This window comes from Jaculus jaculus, chromosome 1 (genome assembly GCF_020740685.1).
Source record: "Jaculus jaculus isolate mJacJac1 chromosome 1, mJacJac1.mat.Y.cur, whole genome shotgun sequence".
Lineage (NCBI taxonomy): Eukaryota > Metazoa > Chordata > Mammalia > Rodentia > Dipodidae > Jaculus > Jaculus jaculus.
The window spans coordinates 51,674,309-51,694,015 of NC_059102.1; the positions used below are offsets into that span (position 1 = coordinate 51,674,309).

Here is a 19,707-nt window from a genome sequence, read left to right on the forward strand (position 1 = left end):
CTCGCTGACGTCACCGCTCCGCGCTGCAGACCCCCGCCCTGCTTCGCGGTCGCTGCGGGGTTGACAGGGCGCGATGGCGGCCGCCGGCGGTGCGGGAGCGCCGGCCAGCGTGTCGGAGAAGCAGGAGTTTTACCAGCTTCTCAAGAACCTCATCAACCCGAGCTGCATGGTGCGGAGGCAGGCGGAGGAGGTCTACGAGAACATCCCGGGTCTGAGTAAAACCACGTTCCTCCTGGACGCTGTCAGGAATCGGAGAGCCGGCTATGAGGTGAGACAAATGGCTGCCGCGCTGCTACGACGGCTTTTGTCCTCCGGGTTTGAGGAGGTCTATCCAAATCTTCCCGCTGAGGTCCAGAGGGATGTCAAGATTGAGCTGATACTGGCCGTTAAGTTAGAAACGCATGCTAGCATGAGGAAAAAGCTGTGCGATATTTTTGCGGTGCTGGCCAGGAATTTGATAGACGAGGATGGCACCAACCATTGGCCAGAAGGTCTCAAGTTCCTGATTGATTCCATTTACTCTAAAAATGTGGTACTGTGGGAAGTGGCACTTCATGTCTTCTGGCACTTTCCTGGGATTTTTGGGAACCAAGACCGCGGCGACTTGGATATCATCAAAAGGTTGTTGGACCAGTGTATACAGGATCAAGAACATCCAGCAATTCGGACATTATCTGCTAGAGCTGCAGCTGCGTTTGTGCTCGCTAACGAAAATAATATCGCTCTTTTCAAAGACTTTGCCGACTTGCTTCCCGGCATCTTACAGGCTGTGAATGATTCATGCTACCAGGATGATGATTCCGTGCTAGAATCCCTTGTGGAGATTGCAGATACTGTGCCGAAGTACTTGGGTCCTCATTTAGAAGATACCCTACAGCTGAGCCTGAAGTTATGCGGAGACTCCAGACTTAGTAATCTGCAACGCCAGCTGGCTCTGGAAGTCATCGTGACTTTATCTGAGACCGCAACGCCAATGTTGAAAAAACATACAAATATTATTGCACAGGCCATCCCTCATATATTGGCAATGATGGTTGATCTACAAGATGACGAGGACTGGGTAAACGCTGATGAAATGGAAGAAGACGACTTTGATAGTAATGCTGTTGCTGCTGAGAGTGCGCTAGACAGACTGGCTTGTGGGCTTGGTGGGAAAGTAGTTTTACCGATGACCAAGGAGCACATCATGCACTTGCTTCAGAGCCCTGACTGGAAATGTCGACATGGTGGACTCATGGCCTTATCTGCCATTGGAGAAGGTTGCCATCAGCAAATGGAACCAATTCTAGATGAAACAGTCAACTCTGTTTTGCTTTTTCTTCAGGATCCTCATCCAAGGGTGAGGGCAGCTGCCTGTACTACACTTGGACAAATGGCCACAGATTTTGCACCTAGTTTCCAAAAGAAATTCCATGAAACGGTGATTACAGCTTTGTTGCGCACCATGGAAAATCAAGGTAATCAACGTGTACAATCTCATGCAGCTTCTGCTCTTGTTATTTTTATTGAAGACTGCCCCAAGTCATTGCTAATTCTGTATTTGGATAATATGGTTAAAAGTCTACATTCCATCTTGGTAATTAAACTTCAGGAACTGATTCGGAATGGGACTAAATTGGCCTTGGAACAGCTTGTGACAACCATTGCCTCAGTTGCAGATAGAATAGAAGAAAGTTTTGTTCCATATTATGATATATTTATGCCCTCCTTAACGCACATTGTTGAGCTTGCTGTTCAAAAGGAACTCAAGCTTCTGAAAGGAAAAACGATTGAATGCATTAGCCATGTTGGTCTTGCTGTTGGGAAGGAAAAATTCCTGCAAGATGCATCCAATGTGATGCAGTTATTGTTGAAGACACAGTCAGACTTAAATAATATGGAAGATGATGACCCTCAGACCTCTTACATGGTTTCAGCATGGGCTAGAATGTGTAAAATTCTTGGAAAAGACTTTCAGCAGTATCTTCCACTGGTCATAGAGCCTCTAATAAAGACTGCTTCAGCTAAACCTGATGTTGCTCTGTTAGACACACAAGATGTGGAGAACATGAGTGATGATGATGGTTGGCAGTTTGTAAATCTTGGAGACCAGCAAAGCTTTGGAATTAAAACTTCAGGACTTGAGGCAAAAGCAACTGCTTGCCAGATGTTGGTTTACTATGCCAAAGAGTTAAGAGAAGGATTTGTGGACTATACAGAGCATGTTGTGAAGCTGATGGTTCCTTTGCTAAAATTTTATTTTCACGACAATGTTCGGGTGGCAGCTGCAGAGGCCATGCCCTTTCTCTTGGAATGTGCAAAAATGTGTGGCCCAGAGTATCTTTCACAGATGTGGCAGTTCATATGTGATCCGCTAATCAAGGCTATTGGGACTGAACCTGATATAGATGTGCTCTCAGAAATAATGAATTCTTTTGCAAAGTCCATTGAGGTAATGGGTGATGGTTGCCTTAATGATGAACACTTGGAAGAACTGGGAGGAATTTTGAAGGCAAAACTTGAAGGGCACTTTAAAAACCAAGAGTTACGGCAGGTTAAGAGACAAGAAGAAAATTATGACCAACAGGTTGAGATGTCTCTGCAAGATGAGGATGAATGTGATGTGTATATTTTGACCAAAGTATCAGATATATTGCACTCATTATTTAGTACTTACAAGGAAAAGATTTTGCCATGGTTTGAACAGCTGCTTCCATTAATTGTAAATCTAATTTGCTCAAGTAGGCCCTGGCCAGACAGACAGTGGGGATTGTGCATATTTGATGATATCATAGAGCACTGCAGTCCAACCTCATTTAAGTATGTTGAATATTTCCGGTGGCCAATGCTACTCAATATGCGAGATAACAACCCTGAAGTCAGGCAAGCTGCTGCTTATGGCCTGGGGGTTATGGCACAGTTTGGTGGGGATGATTATCGTTCTCTTTGTTCAGAAGCTGTTCCACTGCTGGTAAAAGTTATTAAGTGTGCAAACTCCAAAACCAAAAAAAATGTCATTGCTACAGAGAACTGCATCTCAGCAATAGGAAAGATTTTAAAGTTTAAGCCTAACTGTGTAAATGTAGATGAAGTTCTTCCACACTGGTTATCGTGGCTTCCACTGCATGAAGATAAAGAGGAAGCTATTCAGACTTTGAGTTTTCTCTGTGACTTAATTGAAAGTAACCACCCAGTTGTAATTGGTCCAGATAATTCCAATCTCCCCAAAATAATCAGTATAATTGCGGAAGGGAAAGTTAATGAGACTATTAACTATGAAGATCCTTGTGCCAAACGCCTAGCTAATGTTGTTCGCCAGGTACAGACTTCTGAAGAGTTATGGTTGGAATGCATAGCCCAACTAGATGATGAACAGCAGGAAGCCTTACAGGAGTTGCTAAATTTTGCTTGAAGCACTTTAATGGCATTTCAAAATCATCTACCATAGTAACTACAAAAATGGTGTGAGTGGATAAATGAAAGAACTCTTCTCCCTCTGCTAAGCAGCTTTCTTCCCCATGTTTCTTCAGGTTTAGTCAGTGTTATAGCCTACTGTTTACTTTGCATGTTATAGCTATTAAGTATAAACTGTGGTTGTAACTTGTGCTTCCAGTTGTCTTAGAGTATCCTCACCTTTACCCTGTTTGGTGTGAAATATATAAATTGTTCTATTTGTTTCAATTGTTGATGCTGGGTAAACAGTATTCTAGTGTCAAGGTGTCATGTGAAAACAAGTTGCTAAGAACTGACAAAGATAGGAGAACTTCCAGGGCAAACATCTTTGGAACTGAGGCTGAAGGATATAGTGGCAGGCTTGTTCTCCTTTGATAATACTCTTGGTGGTTATGGTAAATGAAGGATGCTGGAACTGAGTTTCAAGATATTGCAGTGGTGTGGGAGTTTATAATATATACGAGTTTTTCAGAGAGCTGGTTGGGAATACCTATATTCCAGTCCCCAAAGTGTCTAGAATTATGAAAAGTTGTGTTTTTGTTTTTGTTTTTTTTTTTTAGGTAGGGTTTCACTCTAGTCCAAGCTGACCTGGAATTCATTATGTAGTCTCAAGGTGGCCTTGAACTCATGATGATCCTCCTACCTCTCTCTGCCTCCCAAGTGCTGGGATTAAAGGCATGCTCCACCACACTGGGCCCTTTTTCTTTTTTCTTTGTTTTGGAAACTTTCTAAAATTTCATTAATCAAACTGGTTTCCAGTTTTAAAAAAAACAGTTATCCAGAACCTCAAGAATCACAGTTATTGAGAAGAGAGTACTGGTACATCTAACATTGGTAGCAGGAAACATACTAGAACACAGATTGACAAATATTAATACTTGTGGGAGTCAGTTAGTGTTAAGTGTTTCAGCAGAGCATTGCTGTGTGTATGTATGGCATTTCCCTCTGCCAAGCAGCTCAAAGAAGAGAAGCCCTTAATCAGAATGCAACTTAAATAATTTCTATTTTGAAGCAGTTCCTAACAGATTCTATAGTAGCCTTGAAGCATATTCTGTAGTAAAAGTGAAACAAACTTAATCTTACCTTTAACCATTAAAAGTTATATGTCAGTATATGTAAATTAAAAGAAACCAGCTTTATGAATTAGGGTTAATTATATTAATTGGAATGTCAGTCTTTAATATTTTCTGTAGAGTAGAAAAAAAAACATTTCTACTCAACAAAATTTCCAACCCAAATTTATTGTGTCTCTTGTGATTTCCGGGGGCTATTGTGAGTACTATGTATGTAAAGTATTTAGCAAATATTTAAGATCTAGTAAGTGCTCAATAAATTGTCATTGTCACTGATGTTGATTGTACCTTTATGTGTGGTTTTTTTTAATAGTTTAGAGTTTGCTTTACATTGTATTTTCCTAATTCCACCTCTTCCAGTTTAGATAGGCAAGCCATCTAGGCCACTGTAGACAAGAATATAAAGTTGGGATTTTAGATATGCATTTCCTGTCCATTCCATGCAATTACTATAATGGGAGGATAGAAAGTTAATTTTATTTATTGCATGATGATTGTCTAAAAAATAGGTAAAAGTCCCATTTTTAATCATTTTCTCTAGGTGGTAGAATTAAATGGAAGTTTTCCTTTTCCTTATCTATAATTTCCTTAAAAGCAAGATTTCTTACATGATTAAGTAGGGTTACTTTTAAATCATTTGAAAAACTGAACCTGCTTTCATTATAGCTAGGATTACTGTCATCTTCACCTCTTCAGGACCTAAAATTAAGGTTCCTTCTCATCTACCCCTCTTTCTCAAGCCCTTGATGAACAATTTTAGTAATTTTCTATGTTCTTCTGCATGAGGAGTTAGAAACTGTCAAACTGGAATTAGGTACTTGGAGTAGACAGACCTACACTTAAGCTTTGGCAAACTATCATAAGTGTTTTTTCCATCTTTGTGGCCAGCCTTGGGCTATAGAGTGACTTAAGATCAGCCTGGGCTAGAAATCACAAATCATAACAACAACAAACTTAGCTTTTAGGATTGTTTTGAGGAAGGAGATAATAAATAAAAGGAAGGTATCATCTGAGAACTATGAAATAGGTTTGGTGGCTAAAAGTGAGATATTTGGTTCTCTATGGTAAACTTCAAGGAAAATGAGGGCTGTCTAGCAGACATGTCAGGTGTGTTTATTTGCCAGTCTCTGAAGTAGGACTGGTTCCTGCCCTTTTTCCAAGAACTGAGGTAAGTCTGTAGCCTCTGAGGAAAACCCTGACAAGTATGATACAGTGAGAGGAAGCCTTAAAAGAGTGCTAAAAACTCGTGTTCCCATATCATTATTTTACCTACAATTGATATTTAACTTACTGGATCTTAAAAAAAAAAGCCACAAGATCTTGAATTTTATCAGCCTTTTAAAAGTTCATACTAATAGGGACAATATTGAAGATCAGATTATCTTGTCCATTTGTTTTATTTTTAAAATGTATGATTTTATAGTTTATTTGTGTTTAATTCCAAGATTTAAGCAAATAGGTCTGTGTAACTAACAAAGGGTTATATGCATAAGACTACAGTAATTACTTTATGGAATCTAATTCCTCCCTCACTTATTTTAAGCAACGTTAAGTTAATATGAATGATTTTACTTAAAGTAGAAAAGTCGTGATGAAATTGTTAAGGCCACACCAGTGAGTAATGCTGTTCAGCTCAGACTAGAAATATTTGCAGACCTTTTAGCAAGGTTGCATTCTTGGGAAATTCAAGAATCTAGGTGATTTTCGTTTTGTTGTTTTCTTCGTGGTAGCTCTCACTCTAGCCCAGGTTGACCTGGAACTCTTTCTAGTTCCAGGCTGGCCTCGAACTCACAGCAATCCTACATGTACCTCCCCTGTGCTGGAATTTAAAAGGCTAGCACCATCAAGCCCTACTTCATTTTTTTTTAAATCTTAAAACATACGATTCGTTTCCAAAGTATGAATTGACGTTAACTGGGAATAGGAGTTTCAACTAGAGTTCTATAAATTACCCGTTCTCTTCAGTTTTTATGCATTCCGAAATGAGTCTTAAAGACTTCAGGCACAAGGAAGTATGCAGAGAATGAAAGTTTTCCAGTGAAGGACTTGGTTATTTTGCCTTTTCATTCATAAATTACCTTTTGTATTTTTTTGAATAGGGTAAAAAGTGTATCGTGAAAGGAGTATTTAAAGTCCTTTGGTCGGCTTCCCTGGAAAGTACTGTGGCGCAGGCGCTTTGCTTCTCGCCACCCTCCGTCCCTGACAGTCGTCTGCACGTTGATGACATCATCAGTCCGCGCAACGCCTGGCCTGCGGGCCTGAAGCGGAGCCTAAGCGTAGCAGGGCGGGACGCGAGGGGGGCGGAGGGAAAAAAAATTGTATCCTACTACGCATGCGCACCGGGAATGGCGACTGCTCCTCTTTCTTCGTTGCTTTCCACAGCTTTCCCCAGCCGGGGGGGATGAGTGCCCTCCCCTTTTTCCGCCTGCCCCTCCCCTCTCGCCCTCCCTCCTCCCCCGCCCAGCGGGGCTTCTAACTGACAGTTGTCGCCGGGCCGGGTCCGTGCGCCGCCTCCTCCTGCCCGGGTCCCCGCAGGTAGACGGGCGGGAGGGGGTGTGAGGGAGAGGAGGAGCCCGAGCCGCCGCGGCCCGGGGCTGCGGCCCAGTCCGGCGAAGAAGGAGAGCCTCCTTCCCTACTCCTCGCCCCCTCCCCGCCCCGCGCCGGCCCGGGAGGGGGTGGGGCGCCGAGGCCGCGGCGGCGAGCTGCGCCGGGCCTGGCCGGTGGAGAGCGGGCGAGCGCGGGGGGTGCAGCCGGCGCGGCGGCGGCCGGGAGGGAGGGAGGGAGGCAGGCAGGCCAGGGGAGAGGAGGGCACCTAGGCTCTCCTCTCCCCCTCCCCCGTGCGCCATGTAAGCCCGCCCCGCCGGCGGCCCGCCCGAGACCCCCGCCCGCCCGCGCGCGCGCGCGCACGGGTCCCGGCCGGCGGCCGAGGAGCGGAGCGAGGCCCGATGCGGCAGGCGCTGCGCTGGGCGGCCGAGCAGTGAGGCGGCCCCGCGCTCCCGCGTCTCCCGGCTCCTCAGCCCAGCCCGGGCCTGCAGGAGGCATGAGCGCGCCCGAGACGCCGGCCGAGATGGAGCCGGCCGGGGAGGAGGAGCGGCCGCCGGCGCGGGCCGACGAAGGGAAGCAGGAGGCGGCGGCCCTGGCTTCGGGGCCGGCCCGCCGGGGGAGTAGTAGTGCCTCCTCTCTGGAAGACGCGGACGAGCCGGAGGAGGAGACGGCGGAGGCGATGGTGGTCGCGGGCAGTGGCTGCAAGGAGCAGGAGCTGACCTACGAGCTGCAGCAGGGCCACCGCATCCTGGGCGAGTTCCTGCAGGAGAAGCACCGGGGCCTCACCGCCCCCTTCTTGCAGCCCTTGGGGGGCGTTGCCGGCGCGGAGGAGGACATGGCCGAGGGGCGGCGCGGCGCGGGCCGGGGCGCTCGCGTCCTCCCGCCGCAGCCTGGTCAGGGCATGTGTCTGCTGAAGATGGAGGAGAAGTTTTCCAGCGGCCAGTACAGGGGCATCACCGAGTTTGTGGCGGACTTCAGGTCGATGCTGGAGACGTGCTACCGCCTGCACGGCGTGGACCACTGGATGTCCAAACAGGGCCAGAAACTGGAGATGCTGCTGGAGCAGAAGTTGGCGCTTCTGTCTCGGTAAGTGAGCCCCGTCCTGGGTGGGACTGACAGGCCGACACAAACACACCCTCACACGTGTCCGAGGATGGGCCGGGCCAGGGGCTGGGGGGCGGCGCTGATAGGTACCGAGTCGGAGCGGCGAGCCCCGGGAGGAGGAGCCGCGCTGGGCGGAGGCCCGGAGGGGTGGGAACGCCGCGCGCACCCACGTGGAGAGATGCTCAGGCGGCGGCAGCGAGTCCCAAACTTGCGGGGAACAGATCAGTTTGTAGATGCCAAGTGAAGTGGGTAGCGTAAGAACCGCACGTGTGGACGTGTGGGCAGAGGAAAAGCTTTTGTAGGATAGAAGCTGAAACGGCAACTAGTAGAAAATTTAGAATGGTATTTTCAAAAGCATTTAGGGAGAAATACCTTTAGAAAAATAATTTTGGCTCACGTAGAAAGGTGGTTGATTCAAACCATTAATTTTGTTTTTCGTTTTTGCCAGTTTCAGCCATCGGAAATTTATAGAGGTCTGGCGTACCCCTGACGTTTTCTGTCCATTATATCTGAAGAAATAAGCTTTGCAGTAGCAGGGAATGCATCAACACATCTTTTTTTAAAAATTTATTTGCAAGCCGAGAAAGAGAGAGAGGAAGAGACAGAGAGAGAATGAGAATGGGCCGGTCAGGGACTCTTGCCCCGCAAACTCCAGATGTGCATCAGGCTGTACTTGGGCACTGGGGAGCCGAACCCAAGCCACCAAGCTATGAAAACAAGTGCCTATAACCGCTGAGTCATCTCTACAGCCCCCTACACAACATCTTAAGTTTAAACTTGTGGGAGGGAGAGCATGTGTTCCTGGCGCTGGGTTTAGAACTCAGAGCCTCAACCTTGCTAGCTAAGTAAGCTACTATCACTGAGCTACATCCCCATCCGTTGAAATTTGTTTCATTTTGCCAGAAATCATAGACAAATCAGATTGTTCTCTTGGTATATGACAGCCACATGTCTAGTTATTCATTTTAGTAAGAGAAACTAACGTGGGAGGATACTAAAATTAAGGCATTACTTGGTAGTCGTATAGTTGATTTGCGCTCAATTAAAGTTTGTTAAGAATAGAAAAATGTCAAGATGTGAGATATGATAGTTGAGGTCGAATAGAAGTTAGACTATTTATTAGCTGAATGAACTAGACTGAGTCCCTTAACGTTTTTGGCCTCAGTTTTCTCATCTGTAAAATAGAGAATACTGACCTCATAGAGTTGCTGTGAGGATTAAATGAGTTTATAAGAAATATAAAGCCAACACTGTTGGTTACATAGCCCCACCTTTTATCCACAGTACTGGTGGTAGTGGAACAAAATAAGTGTACCTCATCTGAAACTGGGCGCTGTACTTGTGCTTTTATGAACTAGATCCTTAAAAATTGTGTTACTTTTTTGGTCCTAGATTTATAATTTTAATTTAAAAACAATTATGTTTCCATATGCTATTTTCAAGCCTATAACTGACAGATTTCACTAACAGGTATTGCAGTGCTTAACCCACTAGTTTAATTCTTTTTAAATGCAGGAAGATCTACTTGCATCATTTCATGAAGTAGAATTATTTGGTAGTAAGATATTCACAAATTAGCTTTGTAGAATACCTTTGATAATTTATTTGGTGCTTTGATACTTTGGTGTTTGATATTCTTTTTTAAAATTTTTTTGTTCATTTTAATTTATTTAAGAGTGACAGAGAGAGAGAGAGAGAGAGAGAGAATGGGCAAGCCAGGGCCTCCAGCCACTGCAAACGAACTCCAGACACGTGTGCCCCCTTGTGCATCTGGCTAACGTGGGTCCTGAGGAATTGAGCTTCCAACCGGGGTCCTTAGGCTTCATAGGCAAGCGCTTAACCGCTAAGCCATCTCTCCAGCCCTTCTTCTTCTTTTTTTTTTTTTTTACAGCCTTTATGGCAGACTTATGTATGTATTTTAAAAACCTGTTTGCATGCTACTTTTATATTTAAATAGCAAAATATGCTCCAAGCTGATGCCACACAATTAAACCTAGAAGAATCCTTAGAGTTCTTAATTTATTTAGTTTTATAAACAGGGAAACAGACATGTAGGATGAGGCAAGAGAATGGCTGGAGTAAAGTGCTGCAACATAGCATATTGATGTAACTAAATGTAGATATTTTCATAAGTACTGTGTGAATAACAAACCTTAGTGTTATGAAAGGATTGGGTTACTCTTTTTCATAAAGGTAAGTTTATTTTTTTTCCTTTTCCTTTTTCTTTTTTAATTTAAACAAGGTCTCTCTTGCTGCTCCTGGAGCTCACCCATTTTGCCTGATGAGCTAGCCAGTGAGTCCCAGGGATTTCCTGTCTCTTGCACAGTATTGGGATTATAGACATTCCACCATGGCCAGCATTTTATGTGTCTGCTAGGGATCCAGACTCAGGTCCTCATGTTTGTGGGACAAGCATTTTACTCACTGAGCCATCTCCCCAGGCCCAGCTAGATTTCTAAGTACTAAGAAACATCATTTCCAGTGACTAATGCTCAGAAACATTCTCATGTGATCTAATAGTATCTATACTTAAAAATTAAACTTTGTAATATTGTATCATTAATAATGTTTCTTACACTCTTAAGCAGAGAAATTTTAATAGCAAATTGGAATGTGATGATCTCAATAGATACAGTTCTGAGCTGTTCATTTTTTTTTTTGCACCAGTATTTGATGTATGCAAACACTTTGTAAATGATGCATTTACAACTAGACCTTGTAGATAATGAAAAAAATCATTTTCTACATTAGGTTTGGGTGGGCACAAATTTGGAAAAGAGTACAAGTTACTGCTGTTTGGAAGTAAAATTTAGATACAATTTAGATTGTTCCAGGACAATATTCTATAGTCTGTTTATATGAAGATTGTTTTCAACAAGTAGATGGTCTTATTTGAAATGTCTTAAAATGGTATGTGGTATTTTAGTAACAAAGCCACCATCACGTAGATATTAAGTTTGTTTTTTTGGTGTATATTTGTAAGACACTGAGATGACTCTTACTTTCAAATTGTATAGCTTTAAAGCTGCCATGTACTGTTGAGCTTTTCAATGAACAAAGAATGAAGAGGATGCCACATGACCACTGGAGAGCAGCCCTAGTGGTATTGGTACCTGAGACACTTTGTATAATTATAAAGTCCCAATTTCTTCATCTGTACAATGAGTGTTAGGCGAGATTAGTTGATTGTACAAATATTTAAATAACTACCAGAGCTAACGATTCTTGTCCATAAGATCAAAAGTTAAGTTTCAGGTGTTGATGAGCTGGCTTAGCAGTTAAAGGCTCTTATTTGCAAAGCCTGTAGCTTGCTTGCAAAGCCTACTGGTCTGGGTTCAATTTACCAGCACCCACATAAAGCAGGATGTAGTAACACATGGATTTGTGATCCCGATTGTTCCTATAATAATGGGAGATGGATCCCAGGAGAAACCGAACTTAACAGGCCCAGGCTAGCTAAGTCTGACATTCCTTTGCAGCAGCAATATACTTTTTCTCAAAGAAGGCAGCCAGGCATGGTGGCCCTAGCCTTACTTAATCCTGGTAGAGGTACAAGGATTACTGTAAGTTTGAGGCCACCCTGAGACTACATAGTTAATTCCAGGTGAGCCTGGGCTAGAGGGAGACCCTACCTCAAAGCATGAAAAATAAATAAATAAAGGTAGAGCACAGACATCTTGAAATTATCCTTTGACTTGCACATGTGTGCACACACACACACACACACGAATAAATAAATAAATAAATTATATTTAAAAAGATAGAGGCTGTTAAAAAAAAAAGATAGAGGCTGGGAAATCTGCTCAGCAATTAAAGATGCTTTCTTGCAAATCTTGTCAGTGTAGGTTCAGTTTCCAAGTAACCATGTAAAAGTCAGACACACGGGCTGGAGAGATGGCTTAGCGGTTAAGCGCTTGCCTGTGAAGCCTAAGGACCCCGGTTCGAGGCTCGGTTCCCCAGGTCCCACGTTAGCCAGATGCACAAGGGGGCACACGCGTCTGGAGTTCGTTTGCAGTGGCTGGAAGCCCTGGCGCGCCCATTCTCTCTCTCTCTCCCTCTATCTGTGTTTCTCTTTATGTCTGTCGCTCTCAAATAAATAAATAAAAAATGAACAAAAAAATATTAAAAAGTCAGACACACGAAGTGGTACATGTATCTGGAGTTCTTTGGCAATGACAAGACCCTGGTGTGCACATTCACTGCCACCCCCAACTGTCTGCCTGTCTGCAATAAGTTGGTTTGCAGTGACAACAGGCCCTGGTATGCTTCTTGTCTCTCCCCTTCCCCCCTCTGTTTGCAAACAAATTAATTAATAAAGTATTTTTAAAAGACAATTAAAAAATAGAAAGATAAGTTCCTTGCCCTCAAATGGTAGGGAAACACTTAAAAATCACTGAAGTCAGGTGTGGTGGCTCATGCCTTTAATCTTCTGAAGTAGGAGAATCACATTGAGTTTGAGCCCAGCCTAGGCTACTGATTTATATGAGAGAGAGTGAAAGAGAGAGAGAGAGAGAGTGTATAGAATAAGCATATCTTTGTATATCTGGCTTTCACTGGTGGTCAGCTTTGCAAGAAAGCCCTTTTAACCACTGAGCTATCTCCTCAGCCTAAAGATCATGATTCTATAATGGACATACTGAGCGAAGATCAAAGGAAGTTAGCTTAAAGCTGAAGGGGAAAAGTGGTAAGCAGGGTGATGGCAAGTGAGAGGAACAAAGGAGAATGGGAGAGCCAACTGATTTTTTTAAAACATATTTTTATTTGAGAGAAAGGGAGAGAGAGAGATAGGGAGGGAATGAGAATGGGTATGTCAGGGACTTTTACTGCTGCAACTGAACTCTAGATGCATGAGCTACCTTGTGCATCTGGATTACATGGATCCTGGGGAATTAAACGTAGGTCCTTTGGCTTTACAAGCAAGTGCCTTAAACCACTAAGCCATCTCTTCAGCCCTGGAACTGATTCTTAAAGGATTTAAATAGTGCTCTTGAGGGTTTTTTTTGGGGTGGGGGGAAGGGGAGTTGAGTTAACAGACATTCCAGACTGGTGAAATACTGTAATGGTGAAATACATGCCAGGCATGAAACCCATAGTGTTTCTGAAACCTACTAATAATTATGTATGCTTTAGTAAAAACTGTAAAGTCATATCTATATCCCAAGAGGTATGAAGTATGACCCTAATGGGGTAAGGAAGAAAATAATAGAATGTTAGTGCATTCTATTGTTTCTTAATCTTTTTAAAATTTCTGGTTTTGATATGCATTTTCTTTTTTTATGTATTAAAATTCTTTTTTTTTAATTTTTATTAACATTTTCCATGATTATAAATATATCCCATGGTAATTCCCTCCCTCCCCAACCCCACACTTTCCCATTTGAAATTCCATTCTCCATATTACCTCCCCATTACAATCATTGTAATTACATATATACAATATCAACCTAGTAAGTATCCTCCCCTCTTCCTTTCTCTACCCTTTATGTCTCCTTTTTAACTTACTGGCCTCTGCTACTAAGTATTTTCATTCTCACGCAGAAGCCCAGTTATCTGTAGCTAGGATCCACATATGAGAGAGAACATGTGGCGCTTGGCTTTCTGGGTCTGGGTTACCTCACTTAGTATAATACTTTCCAGGTCCATCCATTTTTCTGCAAATTTCATAACTTCATTTTTCTTTACCGCTGAGTAGAACTCCATTGTATAAATGTACCACATCTTCATTATCCACTCATCTGTTGATGGACATCTAGGCTGGTTCCATTTCCCAGCTATTATAAATTGAGCAGCAATAAACATGGTTGAGCATGTACTTCTAAGGAAATGAGATGAGTCCTTTGGATATATGCCTAGGAGTGCTATAGCTGGGTCATATGGTAGATCAATCTCTAGCTGTTTTAGGAACCTCCACACTGTTTTCCACAATGGCTGGACCAGATTGCATTCCCACCAGCAGTGTAGAAGGGTTCCTTTTTTTCCACATCCCCGCCAACATTTATGATCATTTGTTTTCATGATGGTGGCCAATCTGACAGGAGTGAGATGGAATCTCAATGTAGTTTTAATCTGCATTTCCCTGATGACTAATGGCGTAGAACATTTTTTTAGATGCTTATATGCCATTCGTATTTCTTTCTTTGAGAACTCTCTATTTAGCTCCATAGCCCATTTTTTGATTGGCTTGTTTGATTCCTTATTATTTAACTTTTTGAGTTCTTTGTATATCCTAGATATTAATCCTTTATCAGATATATAGCTGGCGAAGATTTTTTCCCATTATGTAGGTTGCCTCTTTGCTTTTTTCACTGTGTCCTTTGCGGTGCAAAATCTTTGTAATTTCATTAGGTCCCAGTGGTTAATCTGTGGTTTTATTGCCTGAGCAATTGGGGTTGTATTCAGAAAGTCTTTGCCAAGACCAATATGTTGAAGGGTTTCCCCTACTTTTTCCTCTAGCAGTTTCAAAGTTTCCGGTCTGATGTTAAGGTCTTTAATCCATTTGGACTTAATTCTTGTGCATGGCGAGAGAGAAGAATCTATTTTCATCCTTCTGCAGATATTTATCCAGTTTTCAAAACACCATTTGCTGAAGAGGCTGTCTCTTCTCCAATGAGTATTTTTGGCATTTTTATCGAATATCAGGTGGCTATAGCTACTTGGGCTTACATCTGGGTCCTCTATTCTGTTCCACTGATCTACATGTCTGTTTTTGTGCCAGTTCCATGCTGTTTTTGTTACTATGGCTCTGTAGTATAGGTTAAAATCAGGTATGGTGATACCACCAGCCTCTTTTTTGTTGCTCAGTATTATTTTAGATATTCGAGGTTTTTTGTGATTCCAAATGAATTTTTGGATTGTTTTTTCTATTTCCATGAAGAAAGCCTTTGGAATTTTGATAGGGATTGCATTAAATGTGTAGATTGCTTTAGGTAAGATTGCCATTTTCACGATATTGATTCTTCCAAGCCAGGAACAAGGGATGTTTCTCCACTTTCTAGTGTCTTCTGCAATTTCTCGCTTGAGTGTTTTAAAGTTCTCATTGTATAGATTCTTTACTTCCTTGGTTAGGTTTATTCCAAGGTATTTTATTTTTTTTGATGCAATTGTGAATGGGAGTGATTCTCTGATTTCATCCTCTGTGTGTTTGTTGTTAGCATATACGAAGGCTACTGATTTCTGTGTATTTATTTTGTATCCTGCTACATTGCTGTAGGTTTTGATCAGCTCTAACAGCTTGCTAGTAGACTCTTTAGGGTCCTTTTTGTATAGAATCATGTCATCTGCAAATAATGATAACTTGATTTCTTCCTTTCCAATTTGTATCCCTTTTATGTGTGTCTCTTGCCTTATTGCTATGGCTAAGACTTCCAAAACTATATTAAATAGAAGTGGAGACAGTGGACACCCTTGTCTTGTTCCTGATTTTAGTGGAAAAGCTTCCAGTTTTTCCCCAGATAGTAATATGTTGGCTGTAGGCTTGTCATAAATAGCCTTTATTATATTGAGATATGTTCCTTCTATTCCCAGTCTCTGTAGGACTTTTATCATGAAGGGATGTTGGATTTTGTCAAATGCTTTCTCTGCATCTAATGAGATGATCATGTGATTTTTGTCCTTCAACCCATTTATGTAATGTATTACATTTATAGATTTGCGTATGTTGAACCATCCCTGCATCTCTGGGATAAAGCCTACTTGGTCAGGGTGAATGATCTTTTTGATATACTCTTGTATTCTGTTTGCCAATATTTTGTTGAGACTTTTTGCATCTATGTTCATGAGGGAGATTGGTCTGTAATTTTCTTTTTTTGTTCTATCTTTGCCTGGTTTTGGTATCAGGGTGATGCTGGCCTCATAGAAGGAGTTTGGTAGGATTCCGTCTTTTTCTATATCCTGGAAAAGCTTAAGAAGCAATGGTGTTAGCTCTTCCTTAAAAGTCTGGTAAAATTCAGCAGTGAATCCATCTGGGCCTGGGCTTTTTTTAGTTGGGAGATTATTGATAACTGCTCGGATCTCCATGTTTTTATAGGTCTATTTAAGTGATTAATCTCATTTTGATTTAATTTAGGTAGGTCATATAGATCAAGGAAATCATCCATTTCTTTCAGATTTTCATACTTTGTGGAGTATATGCTTTTATAGTATGTCCCTATAATTTTTTGAATTTCTCTGGAATCTGTTGTGATGTTACCTTGTTCATCTCTGATTTTATTAATTTGTGTCTCTTCTCTCTTTCTTTTGGTCAGATTTGCTAAGGGTTTATCAATCTTGTTTATCCTTTCAAAGAACCAACTCTTTGTTTCATTAATTCTTTGGATTGTTCTTTTTGTTTCTATTTCATTAATTTCTGCCCTAATCTTTATTATTTCTTCCCGTCTACTACTTTTTGGTTTGCCTTGTTCTTCTTTTTCCAAGGCTTTAAGGCGAAGCATTAGGTCGTTTACTTGCGACCTTTCTAATTTCTTAATATAGGCACTCAAGGCTATAAATTTACCTCTTAGAACTGCCTTCATTGTGTCCCAGAGATTTTGGTATGTTGTGTTCTCATTATCATTTGACTATAAATTTTTTGATTTCCTTTTTGATTTCTTCATTGACCCATTCATCATTTAGTAGTGTATTGTTTAGTTTCCATGATTTTGTGTATGCTCTATAGCCTTTCTTGCTACTGATTTGTAGTTTAATTCCATTGTGGTCAGATAGAATGCAAGGAATTATTTCAATTTTCCTGAATTTGTTAAGATTTTCTTTGTGTCCTAATATATGGTCTATTTTAGAGAATGTTCCATGTGCTGCTGAAAAGAATGTATATTCTGCAGCCTTTGGATGAAATGTCCTGTATATATCTGTTAAATCCATTCCTTCTATGACCTCATTTAGCCCAGATGCCTCTCTGTTTATTCTTTCCCTGGATGACCTGTCAATTGATGAGAGTGGGGTGTTAAAGTCACCCACCACCACTGTGTTTGGTGTTATCTGTGACCTTCGTTGTAATAGTGTTTGTTTGATGAATTTGGGAGCCCCCATGTTAGGTGCATATATGTTTAGGATTGTAATGTCCTCCTGTTGGAGTGTGCCCTTAATCAATATAAAGTGACCTTCCTTATCTTTCTTGACTAACGTCGGACTAAAGTCTACCCTGTGTGATATTAGGATAGCAACCCCTGCTTGTTTTCTAGGCCCATTTTGATATGCATTTTCTTATGCTGGTACATGCAACTGCATATATAAACTTACACATATGTATGATTTATGTATATATTATATGTAAGCATAGGTCAGAAAGAAAGAGAATAATAACTACAATTGAGACTCAAGTCTACCTTTCGATTTTCCAAAACCTGGTTAATTGCTTGAATGCATTCCTTATTGAACTACATATATATAAATATACATGTGTGTTGTATTTTTCTAAAGTGATCCTATGTTTTGACCCCAACTCATTTTTATAAGATTTAGTCTTTTCATTATAATCTTTTTTTTGTTGTTTTTTTGTTTTGTTTTTTTGAGGTAAGGTGTCATTTTAGCCCAGGCTGACCTGGAATTCATGGTGTAGTTTCAGGGTAACCTCAAACTCACTGTGATTCTCCTACTTCAGCCTCCTGAGTGCTAGGAGTAAAAGTGAGCCACTATGCCCTGCTGATTGTAATCTTAAAAATAAATTTTAGCCTACTCATTCATATAGATAATCTTCTCCCATCCAAGTACTAACTATGCCATAACTGGCTTAGCTTTGAGATAGAGGAGATGAGACACATTCATGGTGATAATGGCTGTAGGTGATACTCCTTTCCCTAATAAGAAAACATATGTTTTTTGGGCCAGGCGTGGTGGTGCATACCTTTAATCCCTGTACTTGGGAGGCTGAGGTAGGAGCAGGTAGGAGGATTGCCATGGGTTTGAGTTTACCCTGAGACTGCATAGAATTCACTAGGTCAGCCTAGGCCAGCGTGAGACTCTACCATAAAAAACAATCTTATCTCAATAAAGTTAGGGTTTAGAAGGGATTTCATGTATTTGAAGCAACTGAGAAATAGTAAATAGCAGTAGAAATAGGGATTGATGTTATTTAAGTGGAAATACTTAAGTTATACACAGAAGCTTAGAAAAATGGAAAATGTCATTAATTTAACCTCTTTCTGAACTCATGGAAATATTTTTGAAAGCACTGAAAATAGTTCCATGTTGTATAAACAGCTTTTCCTAGTTTCAAAAGATGGTTGGGCTTGTTGATGCATACCTTTAATGCCAGACCTCAGGAGGCAGTGGCAGGAGGATTGCAGTGAGTTCTAGGCCACCCTTAAACTACATGGTGAATTCCAGGTCAGCCTGGGCTAGAGTGGGACTGTACCTCAGGAAAACAACAACAACAACAACAACTACAAAGAAAACGATGGTTGTTTTAAAATATGCATGATCAGTGACCCTAATAGAGCTGAATTAAAATGTTTTCTTTTGATTGTCTCAGATTATTTTTTGATGAAAATTTTAATACCATTATTAACATTTTTATTATCAAGTTCTTGAATGTTACATGTGTGAGATAAAATATTTTGTAAAATATAGATGAATGTTAATTTTGTACTTGCTTTTTAGTTGGCAAGTGTTTTCTTTTGTGGAAAGGAGCTCACAAGGCCCAACCACTCTTTTGAGGATCTGTAGGCAGGTAATAGTTGCTGGGGGAGGGAGAAACATAGTCTTCAGTTGTGTAGCCACTGGTAAGTTACCATGCTTCTGTAAGCCAACCAAAAACAAAACAAAAAGGTGAGAGGTATGGCTGTAGAAATGGCTTAGAGGTTAAGGCACTTGCCTAAGGACCTAAGGCCTAAGGACCCAGGTTGGATTCCTTAGTACCTATGTAAGCTAGATGTACCAGGTGGAACATGGAGTTGTTTGCAGTGGCTGGAAGCCCTGGCACACCCAATAAATCTCTCCATCTCTCTCTCTCTCTGCATATCTCTCTCTTTCAAATAAATAAAATATTGTAAAAAAAAAAAGATACAAGGTAGAAGTTTGACTGACTAGTTCTGAAGAGGAAGGAACAGTGTGGGTAGGAGAAGCAGAGAGAAGTTAATGGTGAATATGATCAAAACACATTGTGTGCATGTGTGAAAATGGCATAATGGAACCAATATGCCTAGTTAATGATAATAAAAACCATAATGAGAGTATAAGTACATCTGTAGGATGCCTCAAAAAATTTTAAATAGAGGTGGTCAAAGTGCAAGTAATTAAATCAAAGTAAGTTCTGTAGATGTAGCTTATTCTTCTAAAGTTAAATTTGAACTTTAGTTGGCTCATATTCAATTAAGATAAAAACTTAGGAACTAATTGAGAATTTTTTCTTTTTGAAGGTAGGGTTTTTTTTAAAAATTTTTTTATTAGTTTTCTATTCAGCAAATACAGGCAGTTTGGTACCATTATTAGGCTCATCCATGACCTACCCCTCCCCAATGGCCCCTCCTTGTTGATGTATATGGGTCGTGCATTGTGAAGTTAGCCCACAGTTATTGGTATGCTAAATGTCTCTGCATATCATGACCCAACATATGGCTCT

General features: G+C 41.3%; 2 protein-coding genes across 3 annotated transcripts in view; both read left to right on the forward strand.

The window, feature by feature from the left end:
* The first annotated feature begins 60 nt into the window (after positions 1–60).
* On the forward strand, positions 61–3,987 carry Ranbp6 (RAN binding protein 6). 2 transcript variants are annotated; one of them, XM_004653184.3, is made up of 2 exons: positions 74–209; positions 1,325–1,395. In XM_004653184.3, the coding sequence occupies exons 1-2, from the start codon at positions 74–76 to the stop codon at positions 1,393–1,395; spliced, it is 207 nt and encodes a 68-aa protein (XP_004653241.1). The 2 variants fall into 2 exon arrangements, with proteins under 2 accessions (XP_004653239.1, XP_004653241.1); XM_004653182.2 differs by having other exon boundaries at positions 61–3,987.
* Positions 3,988–7,545: 3,558 nt separating this feature from the next.
* Positions 7,546–19,707, forward strand: part of Kiaa2026 (KIAA2026 ortholog) — a 110,648-nt gene continuing 98,486 nt past the window's right edge. Inside the window, exon 1 of the mRNA XM_004653181.3 lies at positions 7,546–8,135. Within this exon, the coding sequence (XP_004653238.2) occupies positions 7,546–8,135 (590 nt within the window). The remainder of the gene's footprint in view (positions 8,136–19,707) is intronic.